This window comes from Lynx canadensis, chromosome C2 (assembly GCF_007474595.2).
Source record: "Lynx canadensis isolate LIC74 chromosome C2, mLynCan4.pri.v2, whole genome shotgun sequence".
Taxonomy (NCBI): Eukaryota; Metazoa; Chordata; class Mammalia; order Carnivora; family Felidae; genus Lynx; species Lynx canadensis.
In genome coordinates, this window is record NC_044311.2 from 6372653 (window position 1) to 6394184 (window position 21532).

General features: G+C 44.0%; 1 protein-coding gene across 4 annotated transcripts in view; it reads left to right on the plus strand.

Annotated features, from left to right (window-relative positions):
• XYLB (xylulokinase) overlaps positions 1 to 18461 on the plus strand; it is a 58935-nt gene extending 40474 nt beyond the window's left edge. For 2 of the 4 annotated variants that reach the window (XM_030329807.1, XM_030329809.1), the window contains 4 exons: positions 7252 to 7310; positions 8781 to 8868; positions 11675 to 11769; positions 16046 to 18461. In XM_030329807.1, the coding sequence (XP_030185667.1) occupies positions 7252 to 7310; positions 8781 to 8868; positions 11675 to 11769; positions 16046 to 16174 (371 nt within the window). In that variant the 3' untranslated portion in view covers positions 16175 to 18461. Of the gene's footprint in view, positions 1 to 7251; positions 7311 to 8780; positions 8869 to 10126; positions 10281 to 11674; positions 11770 to 16045 lie in introns of those variants that run through there. The other 2 variants (XR_003971803.1, XM_030329808.1) reach the window with 2 other exon arrangements.
• The last annotated feature ends 3071 nt before the right edge of the window (positions 18462 to 21532 follow it).

Sequence of the window (21532 nt, forward strand, 5' to 3'; positions counted from 1 at the left end):
GCAGAAGCTTTTTATTTTGATGAGGTCCCAATAGTTCATTTTTGCTTTTGTTTCCCTTGCCTCTGGAGATGTGTTGAGTAAGAAGTTGCTGCGGCCAAGGTCAAAGAGGTTTTTCCTTCTTTCTCCTTGAGGATTTTGATGGCTTCCTGTCTTACATTTAGGTCTTTCATCCATTGTGAATTTACTTTTGGATATGGTGTAAGAAAGTGGTCCAGGTTCATTCTTCTGCACGCCTCTGCCCAGTTTTCCCAGCACCATTTGCTGAAGAGACTGTCTTTATTCCATTGGATGTTCTTTCCTGCTTTGTCAAAGATTAGTTGGCCATATGTTTGTGGGTCCATTTCTAGGTTCTCTGTTCCGTTGATCTGAGTGTCTGTTTTGGTGCCAGTACCATACTGTCTTGATGAGTACAGCTTTGTAATACAGCTTGAAGTCTGGGATTGTGATGCCTCCAGCTTTAATTTTCTTTTTCAGGATTGCTTTGGCTATTCAGGGTCTTTTCTGGTTCCATACAAATTTTAGGATTGTTTGTTCTAGCCCTGTGAAGAATGCTGGTGTTATTTTGATAGGGATTGCATTGAATATGTAGATTGCTTTGGGTAGTATCAACATTTTAACAATATTTATTCTTCCAATCCATGAGCATGGAGCATTTTTCTATTTTTTTTGTGTGTGTCTTTTTCAATTTCTTTCATAAGCTTTCTACAGTTTTCAGTGTATAGATTTTTCACCTCCTTGGTTAGGTTTATTCCTAGGTATTTTATGGTTTTTGGTGCAATTGTAAATGGGGTCGATTCCTTGATTTCTCTTTCTGTTGCTTCATTATTGGCATATACAAATGCAACCAATTTCTGTGCATTCACTGTATATCCTGCAACTTTGCTGAATTCATGGACCAGTTCTAGCAGTTTTTTGGTGGAATCTTTTGGTTTTCCATATAGAGTATCATGTCATCTGCAAAGAGTGAAAGTTTGACTTCCTTCTTGCCGATTTGGATGCCTTTTATTACTTTGTGTTGTCTGATCACTGAAGCTAGGACTTAAGTACTACATTGAATAACAGTGGCAAGAGTGGACATCCCTGTCATGTTCTGACCTTAGATGGAAAGCTCTCAGTTTGTCCCCATTGAGGATGATATTCCTGGTAGGTCTTTCATATGGCTTTTAAGATCTTGAAGTATGATCTTTCTATCCTTACTGTCTTGAGGGTTTTTATCAAGAAAGGATGCTGCATTTTGTCAAATGCTTTTTCTGCATCTATCGAGAGGATCATGTGGTTCTTATCCTTTCTTTTGTTAATGTGATGTATCGTGTTGATTGATTTGCAGGTATTGAACCACCCTTGCAGCCCAGGAATAAATCCCACTTGATCGTGGTGAATAATTCTTTTAATGTATTTTTAGATCTGGTTGGCTAGTATCTTGTTGAGGATTTTTGCATCCATGTTCATCAGGGAAGTTGGTCTGTAGTTCTCCTTTTTAGTGGGGTTTTTGGTTTTGGAAAAAAGGTAATGCTGGCTTCATAGAATGAGTTTGGGAGTTTTCCTTCCGTTTCTATTTTTTGGAAGAGCTTCAAAAGAATAGGTATTAACTCGTCTTTAAATGTTTGGTAGAGGGACGCCTGGGTGGCTCAGTTGGTTAAGCGTCCGACTTCAGCTCAGGTCACGATCTCGTGGTCCGTGAGTTCGAGCTCTGCATCGGGCTCTGTGCTGATGGCTCAGAGCCAGAGCCTGCTTCCGATTCTGTGTCTCCCTCTCTCTCTGCCCCTCCCCCATTCATGCTCTGTCTCTCTCTGTCTCAAAAATAAATAAACGTTAAAAAAAATAAAATAAAAATAAATAAATAAATAAAATAAATGTTTGGTAGCATTCCCCTGGAAAGCCATCCATCCCTGGACTCTTCTTTTTTTGGGAGGTTTTTGATTACTAATTCAACTTCTTTACTGGTTATGGGTCTTCAAATTTTCTATTTCTTCTTGTTTCAGTTTTGGTAGTTTATATGTTTCTAATAATTTGTCCATTTCTTCCAGATTGCCCATTTTATTGGCGTATAATGCTCATAATATTCTTATTATTGTTTGTATCTCTGCAGTGTTGGTTGTGATCTCTCCTCTTTCCCTCATGATTTTATTTATTTAGGTCCTTTTTTTTTTTTCTTTTTGATCAAACTGGCTAGGGATTTATCAATCTTGTTAATTCTTTTAAACATGGTTCTTGGAAACTGGTTTCATTGTTCTGTTCTACTGTTTTTTGGGTTTCGATAGCATTGATTTCTGCTCTAATCCTTATTATTTCCTGTCTTCTCCTAGTTTTGGGTTTTATTTGCTGTTCTTTTTCCAGCTCTTTCAGGTGTATAGTTAGGTTGTGTATCCGAGACCTTTCTTCCTTCTTTAGGAAGGTTTGGATTGCTATATACTTTCCTCTTATGACTGCCTTTGCTGCATCCCAGAGGTTTTGGGTTGTGGTGTTATCATTTTCATTGGCTTCTATTACTTTTTAATTTCTTTAACTTCCTGGTTAACCCATTCAGTCTTTAGTAGGATGTTCTTTAGTCTCCAAGTATTTGTTGTCTTAAGTTTTCTCTTGTGGTTGATTTTGAGTTTCATAGTACTGTGGTCTGAAAATAGGCACGATATGATCTTGATCTTTTTGAGGGTTGATTTGAGGGTTGATTTGTGTCCCAGTATGTGATCTATTCTGGAGAATGTTCCTTGTGCACTCAAGAAGAATGTGTATTCTGCTGCTATAGGATGAAATGTTCTGAATATATCTGTTAAGTCCATCTGGTCCAGTGTGTCATTCAAAGCCATTGTTTCCTTGTTGATTTTCTTTTTTTTTTTTTTTTTTTTTTTTTTTACCTTGTTGATTTTCTGTTTAGGTGATCTGTTCATTGTTGTAAGTGGAGTGTCAAAGTCCCCTACTACTATGGTATTATTATCAATGAGTTTCTGTAGGTTTGTGATTAATTGATTTATATATTTGGGTATTCCCATATTTGGAACATCTTTGTTTACAATTGTTAGATCTTGGTGGATAGACCCCTTAATTATGATATAATGCCCTTCTTCATCTTTTGTTACAGGCTTTACTTTAAAATCTAGGTTGTCTGATACAAGTATGGCTACTCTGGCTTTCTTTTGGTGACCATTAGCATGATATATGGTTCTCCATTCCCTTACTTTCAATCTGAAGGTGTCTTTATGTCTAAAATGGGTCTCTTGTAAATTACATATAGATGGATCTTGTTTTCTTATCCATTCTGTTACCCTATATCTTCTGATTGGAGTGCTTAGTCCATTGAAATTTAGAGTGAGTACTGAAAGATATGAATTTATTACCATTATGTTGCCTGTAGAGTTGGTGTTTCTGGTGGTGTTCTCTGGTCCTTTCTAGCCTTTGTTGCTTTTGGTCTTTTTTTTTTTTTTTTTCTTTTTTTCATCTTTTCTCCCCTCAGAGAGTCCCCCTTAAAATTTCTTGCAGGGCTGTTTTAATGGTCACAAACTCCTTTAGTTCTTGTTTGTCTGGGAGACTTTTTATCTCTCCTTCTATTTTGAATGACAGCCTTGCTGTATAAAGAATTCTTGGTTGCAGGGACACCTGGGTGGCTCAGTTGGTTGAGTGTCCAACTTCGGCTCAGGTCGTGATCTCATTGTCTGTGGGTTCGAGCCTCGCATTGGGCTCTGTGCTGACAGTGCAGAGCCTGGAGCCTGATTTGGATTCTGTGTCTCCCTCTCTCTCTGACCTCCCATCTCTGGGTTCCATCCCTCCCATCCCTCCTCATGCTCTGTCTCTCTCCATCTCTCAAAAATGAATAAACATTAAAAAAATTATTCTAAAAAGAATTCTTGATTCCATATTTTTCTGATTCAGCACATTGCACAGTGGCAATATATCCTGCCACTCCTTTCTGGTCTGCCAAGTTGCTGTGGATAGGTCTGCTGTGAACCTGATCTGTCTTCCCTTGTAGATTAAGGACTTTTTTCTCTTTCTGCTTTCATGATTCTTTCCTTGCCTAAGTATTTTGTGAGTTTGACTATGATATGCCTTGTTGATAGTTGGATTTTGTTGAATCTAATGGGAGTTCTCTGTGCTTCCTGGATTTTGATGTCTGTGTGTTTCCCCAGATTGGAAAGTTTTCCACTATGGTTTGCTCACATAAACCTTCTACCCTTTTTTCTCTTTCTTCATCTTCTGGGACCCCTATGAGTCAGATGTTATTCCTTTTTAATGAGTCACTGAGTTCACTAATTCTTATATCGTGCTCTTTTGCCTCAGTTTCCCTCTTTTTTTCTGCTTCATTATTCTTCATAAGTTTGTCTTCTGTATTGCTGATTCATTGCTCTGCTTCATCCATTCATGCCACCATGGCATCGATTTGAGATTTCATCTTAGTTATAGCATTTTTAATTTCATCCTGACTAGAGTTTACTCCTTTTATCTCCCCAGAAAGGGACTCTATGCTTTTTTCAACCCCAGCTACTATTCTTATTATTGTGATTCTAAATTCTGGTTCAGGCCTCTTGCTTGTATCTGTGTTGATTAAGTCCCTGGCTGTCATTTTTTCCTGTTTTTTTCTTTTGGGGTTAATTCCTCTGTTTCATCATTTTGAAGGAAGAAAAGGAATTAATAAAGTAAAAAAAAAAAATTAAAAATTAAAAAAACATAAAAAACTAATAAAGGATGCTAGATCCTAGGTGTGTTTTGGTCTGGTTGTTGAAAGCTTGATAGATTAGAGAAAAAAGGGAAAGATAAGAAAAGGAAAAAAGGGGGGGGGGGGAACAAAGCTTTTGAAAATTTAAAAAAATACAATAAAATAGAATAAAATGAAATGATGAAGGTAAAAATAGAATTAAAAAATTTACAAAGAAGTAAAAAACATAGTAGAGAAAAATCTTTTTTATAAAAACAGAAAATAAGGGGTACCTGGGTGGCTCAGTTGGTTAAGCAACCGACTTCAGCTCAGGTCATGATCTCACAGTTCGTAGGTTTGGGCCTGACGTCAGGCTCTGTGCTGACAGCTCAGAACCTAGAGCCTGCTTCAAGTTCTGTGTCTCCCTTTCTCTCTGCCCCTCCCTTGCTCGTGTTTTGTCTGTCTCTCTCAAAAATAAATAACAAAAATTAAGAAAAGTCCAATTGGAATTTTTATTTAGGTTGCAATGAATTTATAGATTAATTTGCAAAAAAAAATAACACTTCTATGATATTAATTCAAACCCATCCAAGACCATGGAATATCTTTTAATTTACTTAGATATTCCTTTTTGTACTTTATTATTTTTTTTAATGTTTATTTATTTTTGAGAGAGAGAGAAAGAGCATGAGCAGGGGTGGGGCAGAGAGAGGGAGACGCAGAATCCGAAGCATGCTCCAGGCTCCCAGGTGTCAGCACAGCCCGACATCAGGCTCGAACTCACAAACTGTGAGATCGTGACCTGAGCTGAAGTTGGAGGCTTAACCCACTGAGCCCCCCAGGCATCCCTCCTTTTTGTACTTTAATAACAGTTTCAATTTCTTTCCTCATAGAGACTTTTGAATTTTTTGCTAAAGTATATCCTCACTAGATTACATCTGGTTGCCAATGTGAATGGTAATTTATTTTCTATCACATTTACTAATTGATTATTGCTAAAAATGCCATTGATTATTGTAAGTTGATTATTGTATATGGCAGCCTTATTAAACTTTAATTAGTTTGCTTATTTAAAATTCTTCCAATTATATAGTATATTGTCTGTAAATAATGGTAGTTTTTTTCTGTTTTTTCAATCCTTAAATATTTAATTATTGATGTATTTATTTGTTTTACAGGTATGGCAACATCACTAGTACTATGTAACAGTGTACTGGATAGTATGAGTCTTTGTTTTGTTCCTACTATTAGTTATCTATTGCTGTGTAACAAATTACCTCAAGACTTAGAAACTTAGGGGCGCTTGGGTGGCTCAGTCAGTTGAGCGTCTGACTTTGGCTTAGGTCATGATCTCATAGTTTGTGAGTTCAAGCCCCACATCAGGCTCTCTGCTGTCAGCTCAGAGCCTGCTTCGGATCCTCTGTTTCCCTCTCTACCCCTCCCCTGCTCACTCGCTCTCTCTCTGTCAAAAATAAATAAACATTAAAGAAAATATTTTTTAAAAGACTTAGCAGCTTCAAAAAACAATGAGCATTTATTATCTTGCATGGTTTCTGTGGATCAAGAATTTGGGATTAGCATAACTTAGTAGTTCTGGCTGAGGTCTCTTATAAGGTTGAAGTCAGTATGTCATCTGGGGCTGCAGTCATCTGAAGGCTCAACTGCAGTAGTCATCTGAAGTAGTCATCTGAAGGCTTGACTGGGTAGGATCTCCTTCCCAGGTGACCAGCTGACATTGTTATTGACAGGAAGCTGCAGTTCCTCACCCTGTAGACATCTCCAGGGGACTTCTTGAGTGTCTTCATGACATGGCAATTAGCACCCAAAGTGAGGGATCCAAGAGAGTGGTCTATAATAGAAGCCTCAGTGTCCTTTATGACCTAGACTTGGAACTCATACTCCACATTTTACACAATATCCCACTGGCCACATGAGTCAGCCTTATTGAATGTGAGAGGGAATGACATGACAGTAAAAATATCTGGAGGCAGGGGTCATTTGGAATCCATTTTTGGGGGTCTGAGAGGCACAGCAGTCTTAAAGAAAATACTTTTGGTTTGTTAAGAGTGATGATTGTTGTAAATTTTGGATATATGGCTTTTATTAAGTATGTTCCCTTCTCTTTCTGGTTTGTTGAGAGATTCTGTTCTTTAATGATAAAAAATGAAGACAGAGGTCAGTGGGACAGCAGCCTGACAAGCAAATTACTTCTGACAAACCTGTGGGGCACCTGGGTGGCTCAGTCAGTTGATCGTCTGACTCTTGATTTTGGCTCCTGTCATGATCCCTGGGTCATGGGATTGAGCCCCAAGTTGGTCTCCATGCTGAGCATGGAGCCTACTTAAGATTCTCTCTCTCTCTCCCTCTGCCCCTCTCCCCCGCTCTCTCTCTCTCTCTCTCTCTCTCTCACTCTCGCTCTCTCTCTAAAAATTAAGGGAAAAAAAGTTTAGTTGTGACAAGCCTGCATGGACAGAGCCAGCTTTGGATCTCTCCTTGAGTCCTGTGTGATGAACAAGAGGCATTGGTCGAACACAAGCCCTTCTTGGCTAAAGAACTCTGGAAAACAGTATTTTTTGCCTTGGGGAGATTGTTGCATCCATTCAGGTGTTTCTTTTTCCTTGCAGTGCCCAAGACAAAGATTTTGGCCACTGGAGGGGCATCTCACAACAGAGACATCTTACAGGTATGTGCTGGTAGCAGGCTAAACAGAAGGGCCTCTTCCATGTCAGTTATTTCTAAGACCCAGACACTGTCTAGTAAGGACTGCCTCTTCCCACTGTTGCAGATGTCTGACCATCAGGCTATCACATCATAAGGCTGCCAGTATCTTACTGGGACATTGAGCATTTTTTGATATAGCCTGAAGCTGTATCAACTATTGACTTGTAATATACCTGTCTTAGGTAAGGTTCTCTTGAAGAAGAGCCTGAAATGGGAATTCTCTCTAAGTGGGTTGTTGAGAAGGTGCTCCCAGAAGAAAGAGAGTGAGGGGTGCAGGTAGGGCAGGCGGAAAAGATAAGCAAGAATCTGGTTTTGGCTTTAGCTCTATCCCATAGGAAAGATCTGAAACATGATCTGTATGGCAGACATGGTTCCACCTTGGGTAAGGGGCCAAGTGGCTACCCTGGAGAGAGGTGAGAACAACCCTCCTATGAGGGGCAGCTGTGAGTCATTAGCAGCTGATACTCACAGCATCTGGGGGAAGGATGCACACCAGTCCAGTAACGGGATCCAGCTGGGGCATCAGTGGCATTCACTATATCATCTCTGGTCAACTAAGACTTCCAAGTCTTTTCCATGTGAACTCCTCTTGGTATAGGTCCTCCATTTTAAATTTATAAAACTTATTTTTGGGACCTAAATGGGAAATTTTACCCTTTTCCCTATAAAACATGCTTTTGTTAGTTTGGGTTTGTTTGGGCTTGTTGATATTAGTCTGATACCCAGCCATCTCCACCTTGGCCATTGGCTAAGCATACTTCCTAAATCTTCCTTCTTGTCTTTGATAAAATGGTTAGATAGTGCAGGGACAACCTGGAAAGCTGTGGCCCTCCACTAGAGATGTCCCCCCAGGTCATCCTGACTCTATTATTACCAGGGTGGTATGGCCAACTATACTTCTTTAAGGCAGTAGAGGTGGACTGGAAGGCATCAGAAGACACATGAGGAAAGAGAGCCTAGAAAATGCATGTCAGTGGGGTGCCTGGGTGGCTTTGGATATTGGATCTCCCTCTCTCTGCCCCTCCCTCGCTTGTGCTCACTCTCAAGTAAATAAACTTTAAAAGGGGGTGGCGCCTGCGTGATTGCTTGGTTAAGCATCTGAGTTTGGCTCAGGTCATGATCTTGTGGTTTGTGAGTTTGAGCCCCGCCTTGGGCCCTGTGCTGACAGCTCAGAACCTGGAGCCTACTTGTGATTCTGTGTCTTCTGCCCCTCTCCTGTTCATGTTCCATCTCTCTCTCTCTCTCTCTCTCTCTCTCTCTCTCTCTCTCTTTCTCTCTGTCAAAAATTAAAAAGGGAGGGAGGGAGGGAGGGAGGGAGGGAGGAAGGAAGGAAGGAAGGAAGGAAGGAAGGAAGGAAGGAAAAATGCATACCAAAGTGTTCATATTCCTCTGAGGAACAACTTACGACAGTAAGAACCTCTGTCACTTCCAGGTACTTGCGGATGTGTTTGGCGCCCCAGTGTATGTCATAGACACTGCCAACTCTGCCTGTGTGGGCTCTGCGTACCGAGCTTTCCATGGTAAGTCGATGGATGGGGAACAGAGGCTTCTGGAAGAATTGGGGCACTGGCTGGGCTGAGGAGGATAGAAAGGGGTGATGGGCAATCCCAGTCTTAAGGACATTAGAGTCTTGGGCTTTAGTTTCATTTTTCTCCCTCCTAGCAGGTGAGAACCAACCCAAACCTTTTGTTCCTTTATTCCATTCTTAAAAAGTAGGGAAAGAAAAGTAGGTTCCTAACTGAACGAGGCTTGGTCACAGTCAGGTTCAGCACAGGGACATTGGGAAGGGACACAGGACGTGCTTGAGGGCGCATGGGCAGGGGTCTAGACAGCTGGTGGGCAGGAGAGGTGGATGAAGTCCAGAGCCATTATTTTCAGCAAATGCAGGAAGTGGAGACAAAGATGACGTTTCAGAGCCAAGCAGTCCAGTACCCTGGACAGCTCCACAGGGGCCCATCTATGCGATGGTGGCGTCTCTGAAACTCGGGATAATGAAAGAATCTCCCTCATCTAGGCGGGTTCTTGTGGGAGCAGCCCATGCCCACAGTGGCCCCATTTAGTCAGTTTGTTCTGTCCTCTAGCTGCTCGGACTGCTCTTCCAGCTGCCCATTTACCTCAAGGGCTCTCTTCCCTCTAGCGGTTCCATTCTTCGGGCATTTACTCTGAACTTTTTAACACACCTATTTAAACTTACGTTTTTCTGTCAACATCGAGAATTAATCAGGGACTAGATCCTTCTCTTAATAATTAACCGCTTACTCCTTTGTCCTTTCCCTCTCCACCCTGCCCACCTCAGCCCACATCATACCACGTCCTGTGTCAAGATCACTGGGCAGTTTATTTCCAGGTTATTTTTTTAATTAAACTTCTTTTCATGTTGGCTTTTATTTGCACCTCCCTATGAACTTCTCTTTCTCTCTCTTTTAATTCCTTGTAATTTCTTTCTTCTTCTTCTCTTCTTTGATAGTTTTGTTGGAATATACAACCTAGATAAGTTTAAGAAGAAATTCAGTAGGTGATCATTTTGGAAGCCTTACATGTCCGGCATGGACTTTTTTTCCCTCTCTAAAAGAATGCTACCTTGGCTAGGCAAAGGACCCCAACTTCAAAAATACTTCTCCTTGGTGTCTGGAAAATACTGTTCCATAATCTTTCGGCATTTAGTGTTGCCCATGAGAAGCCTGGGGCCTACTTCCTGCTCCTTCTGCTGATGAAGCAGGAAAGGAGCTGCCTACTTCGTTTCTTATTTTTCCTTTTCTTTGCCTATTTTGTTGCCAGAGGTCACCTGGGGTACTGCCCCACTCTACCCTCCAAAACCAGAGCCTGAGCTAAGTCCTAGCATACCAGCCCTCACCCTGAGGTGTATCAGCCACTTCATGTCTATTTTCCCCAGCTGCATCCGGAATGAACCTCACGCATAGCCAGTCTCTGGGTGAGTGGAGAGGGGACCAGTGTCTTTTGATTGGTCTCCGTGCTAGCCTCCCCACCACTCATCCCATTCCCCGTTTCCCTGCAGCTCTGAGCTGGGATATCCCAGCATCTGGTTGGAAACTGGGCCACATGTCTTCACTGGACCCTCCCTCACTCATGGTGGTCCTGAGTTTCCCTGTCAATCTGATTCTGCTTCTTAAATTGCCTGGAAAGTCCTCACTTTTCTTGTCCACCTATGGCAGCCTTTCCTCTTCTCCAGGCCTGCACTCATTTACTTGGTGAGCATTTATTGAGTGCTTCGGGTATACAGGTGTGTGCTAGGCACCAGGGCTCTTGTGGAGACCCAGTCCCTGGCCTCGCAGAGCTCGGGCTCAGCAAAGGAGGGACCTTGAATCTGTAGCCAGAAATGGTAAGAAGTGCTCCGTGGACAGCAGATGGCACTTAGGGGTGGAGGGTTAGGGAGCCTCCAAACAGGTGACATTTTTAGCTGCAGCTTAAGCCTGGGATGGCTTCAATGCAGTCAGTCATGACAGTCATGAGAGTGGAGGCTTGTGAGAGAGGAGGGGCAGGCAAGCCCTCCTCTTCTGTCAGGTGCCAGGTGTTAGCTGCCCTGCCGTGACACGTGCTGTCACAGTGAGCAAGACAAACCAGGCCCTGTTGGGGAGAGGTCTGCATGTGAAATTTCTCCTTTCTCTCTCTCTCTCTTTTTTAAATGTTTATTTATTTTTGAGAGAGAGAGAGACAGAGTCAAGCAGGGGAGGGACACAGAGAGAGGGAGACACAGAATCCAAAGGAGGCTCCAAGCTCTGAGTTGTCAGCACAGAGCCTGACACAGGGCTCAAACTCACAAAGCACGCAATCATGACCTGAGCTGAATTTGGAGGCTTAACCGACTGAGCCACCCAGGCACCCCTTCCCTTATCTCTTTTTATTTTATTTTATTTTATTTTATTTTATTTTATTTTATTATTTTTATTTTTGAGAGAGACAGAGACAGAGCACGAGCAGGGGAGGGGCAGAGAGAGACGGAGACACAGAATCTGAAGCAGGCTCCAGGGTCTGAGCTGTCAGCACAGAGCCCGACACGGGGCTCGAACTCACAAACCGTGAGATCCTGACCTGAGCCTGAAGTTGGACGCTTAACCAACTGAGCCACCTAAGCACATCTCTTCTCCCTTTTTTTAAAACAGTTTTGTTGAAGCACAATTTATATGACATGAAAGTCACGCAACTTTAAGTGCACAGCTCAGTGATTTTTTAGTCAGTTGATTGAGTTGTGCTACCATCACCATAATCCAGTTTTAAAATACTGTATCACCCCAGAGATACAATGCTATTTTCAGTTAATGTCTTCATTTGCAACATGCACTGATGTGAAATGAGCTTTTCTTCTAGGCCTTGCAGCTGGAACAGACGTGCCCTTTTCAGAGGTTGTGAAGTTAGCCCCACCTCCCAGATTAGCTGCTACCCCAACCCCAGGAGCTTCTCAGGTGAGACACCATCAGAATTTGGTCGGAGCCTTTGCGTCGTGAAAACCGACCCTAGTTAATCCAGTCAGTCCTGAACCACACAGGTTGAGGGGCGCCAGTCCTCTGGCGGAGATGAAAATGCACATATAACTTTTGACCACTAATCTCTGAAGCTGAGATTACTCTTTGGAGTTTAACCCAGTTGGGGTGAGGGGGCCGGGCCTTTATACCTCATGTTGATCGATCTCTGCATGCGGGCCACCCCAGGATGGGGTAAGGCAGCTCTCTGTAGCCAAAGCAAACCCCAGTGGGGACTGTCAGCTGAGGGCTGGGAGGATAAGTTCTTCATTCCTGAAGGGCAGTCTGTGTGGTATGCCAGGCCATCCGTGACACCCGGGTTCCTGCTTGCAGAAGGTTCCTGCAGCCTAGGAGCAGGGCCGCGCGGACGGGGCGTTATTTCTCATCTAGCAGGCAGCGTGAGCTTCTTGCTTGCATCAGATTTCCTTGGCCCTGAAGTGCCACGGGATGATGTGGGGTGGGCCCGGGAGCATCCTAGAGCACATGCTGTGTCTGTGTCACAACTGAGTGACCCCAAGGTTAGGAAACTCGCAAGTTACAAAGGAGCTGAAAGCATATCTGCCCAACCTTTGACCCCAAGGGAGACATTATCTGTACTATCCTGGTCAGCAAGTAAGTTTTCCCTCTTCTCTAGAGGGTGACTCTGTCTCTGTCTTCCAAGGCTGTTTGCTGTGTAAATACCAAAAAGATAGTCTGCAAAAAAAGCTGTCTCCTTGGGGCGCCTGGGTGGCTCAGTCGGTTGAGCGTCTGACTTCGGCTCAGGTCATGATCTCGCGGTCCGTGAGCTCGGGCCCCACGTCGGGCTCTGTGCTGGCGGCTTGGAGCCCGGAGCCCCCTTCAGATTCTGTGTCTCCTTCTCTCTCTGCCCCTCCCCCACTCATGCTCTGTCTCTTTCTCCCTGTCAAAAATAAATATTTTTTAAAAATGTAAAAAAAGAAAGAGAAAAGCTGTCTCCAGACATATAGAAACGCCAGGGACAGTTGTCTCCCAGCATATCTGGGAGCAGAAGCTCACAGTTTACAGGTGACAGAGAACCCACACATACAGATGTGCCCACGCTTCTATTACTTTGTCCTTACGTTGTGTGCCCTTACCTTTAAGAGCCAGCTCAGTGTAATAAAAAGACCGTAAACTGATATAAAGGGCCTTTGGGTTCTGATTCTTATCCTGAATTCCCCTCACCATGTAACCTTGAACAGCACTTCTCATCTCTGAACCTGTTTCTTCGTCTGTGGAGTGGGGACAATATCTGTCCTCCCTACTTTTTTTTATTATTATTATTTTAGAGAAGGAGAGAGAATCTTAAGCTGAGTGTGGAGGCTGATGAGGGGCTCAATCCCAGGACCCTGGGATCGTGACCTGATCCGAAATCAACAGCTGGAGGCTCAACCACCTGAGCCACCCAGGCACCCCTGGGTTGCCTACTTTTAACCTACTAATTGTGAGGCTTAAAAAGAGTCCTTGACTATAATGGCTTGATTATATAACAAGAAGTCTGAAGGTAGTTGCCAGGGTTGATTTAGTGGTTCAGCAATGTCAGACAGAGTATGCAAGCAGGGGAGGGGCAGAGAGAGAGGGAGACACAGAATCCGAGGCAGGCTCCAGGCCCTGAGCCACCAGCACAGAGCCCGACGTGGAGCTCGAACTCATGAACCTTGAGATCACGACCTGAGCCGAAGTCAGATGCTTAACTGACTGAGCTACCCGGGGGCCCAAGGAACCCTTTACTCTTACACCCAAGCGTAACCTCAGAATCCTTCATAACACCAGGTGTCGCAAGCAGCAACAGTCCGTGATTGTTGGTGTCACGACCCATTTGAGGACCGGTCAGTAAACTCGTTGGGAGCGGGAGGTGCTCTATGGCACCTACTGGGTTGTGCTCCAGTCGAAACGCAAAACTGTAACTGTTTTCTCAGCTTCCTCTTCCGAGAGGAGATCGAAGCTCCCCTTGAGTTCTCTGTCAACTTCACGGAGCTGCTCCCGATGCACCGAGAGTGGGCCGTGGTTGCATAATCAATTACTAAAATACCGGACTTTGGAGCTAATTAAGCCAAGTGAAGAGGTGTGGTTGGCATAAGCCAGTGGCGGTGCTTGTGAGTCTCAAGCAACTCTGGGTCCCTTGGTCGTAAGTGTTGCTTGTCTGGAAGACAACATGTGCTCACCTGAAGTGCACCTGCCCTTCTCAGGCGAGGTTTAAAGAGCCACGGGTGAAAACAGCTTAAAAAAAAAAAGGAATGAAGGTTAAGAATGTGGGGTTGTGTTTCTGGTTCTTTTTCCCGTGTTGGCTTTTGGTTTTGGTTTATTACACAGCATACTGTATATGTAATTTTGTAGCCCACTTAAAAAAAAAAAAAACACTACAGCACAACATGAGTGTTTGTATTCTTTTTTTTTTTTTTTTTAACGTTTATTTATTTTTGAGACAGAGAGAGACAGAGCATGAACGGGGGAGGGGCAGAGAGAGAGGGAGACACGGAATCCAAAGCAGGCTCCAGGCTCTGAGCAGTCAGCACAGAGCCCGACGCGGGGCTCGAACCCACAGACCATGAGATCATGACCTGAGCCGAAGTTGGACGCTTAACCGACCGAGCCACCCAGGCGCCCCTGAGTGTTTGTATTCTTAACACTGAGCATACACAGGGCACCTGGGTGGCTCAGTCCGTTAAGTGTCCGACTTCGGCTCAGGTCGTGATCTCGCTGTTTGTGGGTTCAAGCCCCGCGTCAGGCTCTGTGCTGACAACTTGGAGCCTGGAGCCTGCTTCGGATTCTGTCTCCCTCTCTCTCTGCCCTCCCCCGCTCGTGCTCTGTCTCTGTCTCTCTCTCTCTCACAAAAATAATGTAAAAAAAAACAAAAACAAAAAAAAAACTGAGCAGACGCATTATTGTTAACGACTGCATGATATTCTATGTGGCGATTGAACCAATAGTTTCTTTTAAGGTTATTTATTTTGAGAGAGAAAACACACAGAGGGGAGGGGCAGAGAGTGAGAGGGAGATAGAGAATCCCAAGTAGGCTCCGTGCTATCAGCACAGAACCCACAAGGGGCTCCAACTGTGAGAGCCTGACCTCAGCTGAAATCAAGAGTCGGACACTAAACCTCCTGAGCCACCCCGGTGCCCCCCAGTAATCTACTTGAGCATTTAATATGTCTTAGAACAGTTGCTTCTAGGTTTTCAATTATTATAATTGAAATTATGCGAGTAAAAGGTTAACAAAACCTTCTATTCTGCATGAAAGTTTGAACTTCGGTTGACTTTCTACCTCTATTTCCTTTGAGACAATAAAAATGGAATGTCAACAGCATTACTAGGCCACACATTGCTTATGTTAAAAGTGACCTTCAATTAAGGCACTCCACCTGGCGTGGGAAAACCATATACACCTGACAGGAAGTCATTCGTAGGGCTTCCCTCAGTACAGTGACATCTCAGGGGCATGTCTCTTGCCTATGGAGTTGTTAAAAGAGAGACTCCTGTGGTAGGAGGTTCCAGAGCCAGGGTGGTTCGTGCACCTGTATGGTGTGGATTCCATCTCCTTGCGCCTGAGCTGTAACATGGGGGTCAGGGAGGAGAGACGGCAGGGAGACCCCTTCCTGGACACTTGTGCAGACTGCTGTAAGGACCGCTGCATGGTCTTTCATTGAAGAGATCCACCTGCAGCCACTGTGCTGACAGGTACGTTTCTCCAGTGTATCCTTTTGAGGGCCAGGGTGTGGCCTGTGGTATTCTTAGGGGACTGGCTGTTTAGTGGTGTCTAAGAAGACCCTCAGTAGGCCTGGCCCCCCACACGTAGGATTTCCTTAGGAGAACTTTGCAGAAGTAGAGTAACTGGGTCAAAGGCTGTGGGCATTTTTATGCCCTTTGATACCAGCGTGCGGTCAAGTTGGTTTCCGGAAGGGCTGCACGACCGACTTCACCAGCTCTGGGAAGAGACCGCGAGACAGCATTACCAGGGACCTAGAATTTTAAAAAATGTTGTAAACCTGGTAACGGAAATTCTTTGTTCGTCCTAATTTGCCTTTTTAAAAAACCTTAGGCTGTAGGTTTGAGTACTACTAGCTTTTTCCTCTTTTGCGAATTGATGCTTCCTTTCTTTTGCCCTGCACAGAAGCCTCAATTACAAGTAAATGGGGTATTAAGTTTTAAAACTGTAAGTTGCAGAGAGATGTAAGAGGCACCTCCCCCTCCCCAGTCTAACCAGCTCTTTCTGCCCCTCCAGGTCTACGAGGCCCTCCTTCCTCGATACGCCAAGCTTGAGCAGAGAATCCTGTCGCAGACCCAGGGGCCTCCTGAGAGAATTCCTCAGGCCCAGGCACCCCTGTTAACCCTGCCTGCTCAGACTCACTGATCCCGCCTCGAGACGTGCTCCTGGACAGCAGGGATCCTCCTCCTTGTTCTAAGTGACTGTGCCTGCCCACCTCGCACTGCTCCAGTCCTGCCTGGGACCACCTAAACCCAGGGGACTTTTATGTACAGGGACTTAAATCAGCAGAACGGGGGAAACAAAGCCATCCCTCATCCCTTGACCCCAGCACCCCCTTCTCCAACTCGTACTCTTTGGCAACTCCTCCCCAAACTGCAACCCACAGCCACCCCCGCCCCATACCGTGACCCCGCTATCCCATTTCACCACCCCCCCAACCCTGACTCCCTTCTTTCAGTGTCTGAATGGCCTCCTAGTTTCTTCCTTTCTTGTCTTCCCCATGCTCACTCCTCCTTCAAGGTTTCTCCCTTCTGTCCTTCCAGCATCTGCCCCTCATCCTACGTGATCTCTTCTTCCTCCCCATGCCCACCTGCTGAAACTCACTACCTCCCACCCAAAGAGTTTGACACACCTGATGACCGTGCTTCCTGTCCCCTCCCATCGGCTCTCCCCACCGGTTGCCTGACTCCCTGGCACACCAGACCACTTGGAGGGCCCCTCTCCCAGGTAGTACAGGGTAGCACCTCCCTCCCTCCGTCCCTTCCTTCAGGGAGAATTTCTCAAATTCTAGATTTTTTGATTCTATTTCTGTAGTGTCGTTTGACACGTTCTCTGTCTTCTATATTTCCTGAAGATTGGTGGTTGGATCCAATAGAGAGTTCCTCACCCTCAGTACTATTGACATTTGGGACTGGATAAGTTTTGGTTGTGGGGGGCAGCAGTATCCCTGGCGTCTACCCGCCAGATTCCAGTGTCACCCTCTCCCCGAGCCGTGACAATCCAAAATGTCTCCAGACGTGGCCAGATACCTCCCGGTGGGGATGGGGAGGCCAAATTGCCCCTCGTTCATAACCACTGACTTAAGAGACTCGATCAGACACGATGCAATTTTCCTTTTTGTGTCAGACAACCAAGACGGTGTTCTTCCATCAGGAGGCACGTAATGCCTGGTTTTCTCTCACTGTCGTGATGTTCATCCCCAGCCCCATCAGCTCACTAGGGATCAGCTCACTAGTTTTGGTAGTCCTCTTCATTTATGACCTGGCATTCTTCTATGTGAGACATTCCCCATCCAGGTGCCCAGTGGTGGTGTTTATATAGGAGAGGCCGAATAAATAGATTCTTCCCGGTATTCACTAGTGTTCAAAATAATGGGTTAGTCCCCAGGCATCCTCTAACAGCAGCTAGGTATTTTTTTCAGTGTCAATCTGATGCATTTAGCGTATTTTATGTGTCTTAATCCATTGGGGTACTTATTTCTGTCCTTGCCTTCTGTTGTTAGCCATTCTCTCCAGCTCTTCTGTTTTCCTGACGTTTCATTCCTTCTTTCCTTACTGATACTTCTGCTCTGTTTACCCCTTAATTCCTGCCGGGCCCCAAATCTCTGTCCTCATCCTTCTTTCTCACCCATTCTGTCCTGTGGTTAGATGATTTCATCTATTCTTGGGTTTCAACCACCGTTTCCATACCAGCAACATCCAGATCTATGTTTCCATCCAGAACTCTCCTTGGAGTCTACCAGCATTCTCACAGGGGTACTTCAGACTCCACTTGTCTTCCCTTGCCCTTCCCCCAACCTCCTCCTGTCATGTTGCTGTTTCAGTGAACTGGAATCACCATGCATCCATGCATTCAGGAACCCAACCCCCAAATGCAGATATCCTCTCTCTTTCCCACATCAGATGAGTCACCAGGTGAGTTTGGTTATTCCTCTGGTAACTCCTAAAGCAGTTCCTTTCTCTCCATCCCCCCTGTTTTACCTTGGACCCCTTTATACCTTGCTCAAATTATGACAAAAGCCTACATAGAAAATCCTCTGTGATCTGCTTCTACAGAATCCCCCAGAGATTACCTCTGCTGCAGGCCCTCACCTAAATTGGGACTTCAGTGAAACCAGGCTCCTTGTGGTCTCACCCAGAGTGGAAAAATGCTGCAGAGCAGGTCTGAGACCCGGTGGGTTAGAGCAGTGGATGGGGGGGAGTCAAAAGGAAGAGGTTTGCAAAATGAATGGGGCCAGCAGCATTTCTGAGAGAGATGAAGTCATCTCGAAAGGAAGTGGTGTCCTTAGCAGGCTTGGTGGATGAGAGGAAGAAGAAAGCAGAAAGCTGAGGGTTGACAGCCTGTCAACAGCAAGTCGATTCAGAGGAAAACGGGCAACTTCCCCACTCCTGCTACCTAGACTTGACTTATTAAAGAAATTTTACAACATTGACCAAGAGAGAAAGGCTCTCTTAGACCAAGAAACAGAAAGGCCGTCAATCCATTTCCCATTTTACCTCTGCCCCCATAGAGTTGTCTGTCCTTGCAAGCATGTCAACATAAATAGAAAAGGGAACTTACCACATAGACATATGTAGGAAGAAAACAAAGTGAGAATCGATTTTTCAAGCCGATGAAATACTCCAAAATAAAGAGAAGGAAAGAGAGTAAAGGACAAATAGGGTAAATTGTAACAACCCTCCGGTGTGAGCTTTAAAATAAGTTTCAGTGCAAGTGCAGATGTGAAAGAATATCACAGGTCAGAGCATGTAAAACTCAGAATAAAAATGAAGGTTCAACAGGCATGTGTGTGAAGAGAGAACTGATCAAGCTTGGGAAAGGATTTGAACAAAAAATTAAAAGCGTCATAGGAATGAAGACTAAATTACAACATATTCAAATAAAAATCGAGATGTCTTCAAGTATAGTAGAGCATATAGAAGATGGGAATGATGAAAGCTAAGACAGCAAACGATAGGAAGAGCTGACAAAGTCCAGAAGGAAAAGGATCGGTAAAGTAACAGGTAAAATGGGAGCTTCTGGAAGCTACCAAAAGAGAAGACAGTGGAATTGGTTATTTTTTTTTAATTTTTTGATTATTTTTTAGTATATTTATTGTCAAATTGGCTAACATACAGTGTGTACAAGGTGCTCTTGGTTTTGGGGTAGATTCCCATGGTTCATCACTTCCATACAACACCCAGTGCTCATCCCAGTGAGTGCCCTCCTCAATGGGATTGCCCACTTTCCCCTCTCCCCCACCCCCCACCCCCCCATCAACCCTCAGTTTGTTCTCTATATTTAGGAGTCTCTTATGGTTTGCCTCCCTCCCTCTCTGTAACTATTTTTTCCCCTTCCTTTCCCCATGGTCTTCTGTTAAGTTTCTCAAGATAGTGGAATTGGCTAATACTTAAACTGCTCCTGGAAGTTTCTGAAAAGCAAAAGATGTGAATCTTTATCTTGAAAGGGCCCCTTTTTGTTACATGGAAAATTGACCCAGAATGATCAACTGAGACATATCCTAGCAAACTATTACACTTTGAAGGTGAGGAAAAAACCCATCTAGTCCAAAAGAGCTAGTTTCTTACAAAGGAAAGGTCAGGTTGGTATCAGGTTTCTCAAAAAAAGAAAGTACAGGGGAGCAACATTTTCAAGAAGTTTAAAGAAAAAAACTGAACTAAGAATAAGTGTTTTGTATCAAGCTAAGCTATCCTTTAAGTATCAAGGATATATTGAAGTTAGAATCATGTGAGAGCTCAAGAAATAGTGTACTTGTAACCCTGAAGGACCTTACTAAAAGACATGCTTCAACCAACTACGAGATGATTGGGGGACTTCAGCAAAATGACTGATGGTGAGCCTTGAGTGTCTTTAGTTTCAGATCTAAGACCAAAATAAAAGTGGAGATAAGAGTAGAAGAATAGTATCAAGTGGTATATGCTTTGACAAGGTAGAAATAACAATGAAATAGGGGCACCTGGGTGGCTTGGTCGGTTAAGCGTCCGACTTCGGCTCAGGTCATGATCTCATGGTCCGTGAGTTCGAGCCCCGCGTCGGGCTCTGTGCTGACAGCTCAGATCCTGGAGCCTGTTTCAGATTCTGTGTCTCCCTCTCTCTCTGCTCCTCCCCCTGTTCATGCTCTCTCTCTGTCGCAAAAATAAATAAACGTTAAAAAAAAAAGAAATAAATGAAAAAGAAGGGAGAAAGGACAATACAAAGACGTCTGTGTTGCAAAAGCAACGTACAGGGCAAAGTATTATTTAAAGTTGACAAAGCAGATAGTTGGGGCTTAAGTAAGAAAAAGGCTAAAAATTATATAAAGGTAATAGTGTATTAAGATAATCACCAGAATAAAAATAGAAATCTCCCTCAATGTCCGAAGAAACAATAGTAAAAACAATCACATAGTGAAAAACATACAGTGAATATAGTATATACACACAGTAGTATAACAAGCATAGAGTCAAATTAGTAAAGGACTCAACTCATCTATTAAAAGTTCAAAAATGGGCAAAGGGAAAAAAAGGTAAACCAAGAAATACTATAGAGAATAAATGAGGTTACCAGATGGGAGTTGGATGGGGAGATGGGTGAAGTAGGTGATGGGGATTAAGGAGTGCAGTTGTGATGAGCACTGGGTGATGTATGGAAGTGTTGAACACTATATTGTATACCTGAAATTAATATTACACTGTATGTTAACACATTTAAATAAAAACTTTGAGAAAAGTTCAGGTTGGGGGGCACCTGGGTGGCTCAGTCAGTTAAGCATCCAACTCGAGTTTGGCTCAGGTCATGATCTCATGGTTTGTGGGTTCAGGCCCCGAGTAGGGCTCTGTACTGACAGTGTGGAGCCTGCTTGGGATTCTCTCTTCCTCTCTCTCTGCCCCTCTCCCTTGCTCATGCTTTCTCTTGCTCAAAAGTTTATTTAAACTTGAGGCCTCACTTTTTTTTTTTTTTATTTTTTTTTTCAACGTTTATTTATTTTTGGGACAGAGAGAGACAGAGCATGAACGGGGGAGGGGCCGAGAGAGAGGGAGACACAGAATCGGAAACAGGCTCCAGGCTCTGAGCCATCAGCCCAGAGCCCGACGCGGGGCTCGAACTCACGGACCACGAGATCGTGACCTGGCTGAAGTCGGACGCTTAACCGACTGCGCCACCCAGGCGCCCCAGAGGCCTCACTTTTTTCAAAAAGTTTCAGATTAGCTCACAAACCAACATCATATTATCTTACTTACAAGAGACACACTTAAAACAATTGATCCACAAAGGCTAAACATTAGAGAGCTGGGCAAAAATATACCAGGCAGATACAAATCATAAAAAGCAAGATTGCAATATTGCTATTTGGCAAAGGTAGAAACCAGAAGAAAATTAGACAAAGAAGGGCAGTATAATGCTAAAGGCCACAGTTCACAATGAAGGTATGTTATGAATGTTACAGCCTCAGCTATTTCTTTTGTCAACATTAAATGATTTTCTTTGATTTCACCTATAGATTCCAACAATCTATATATCTTC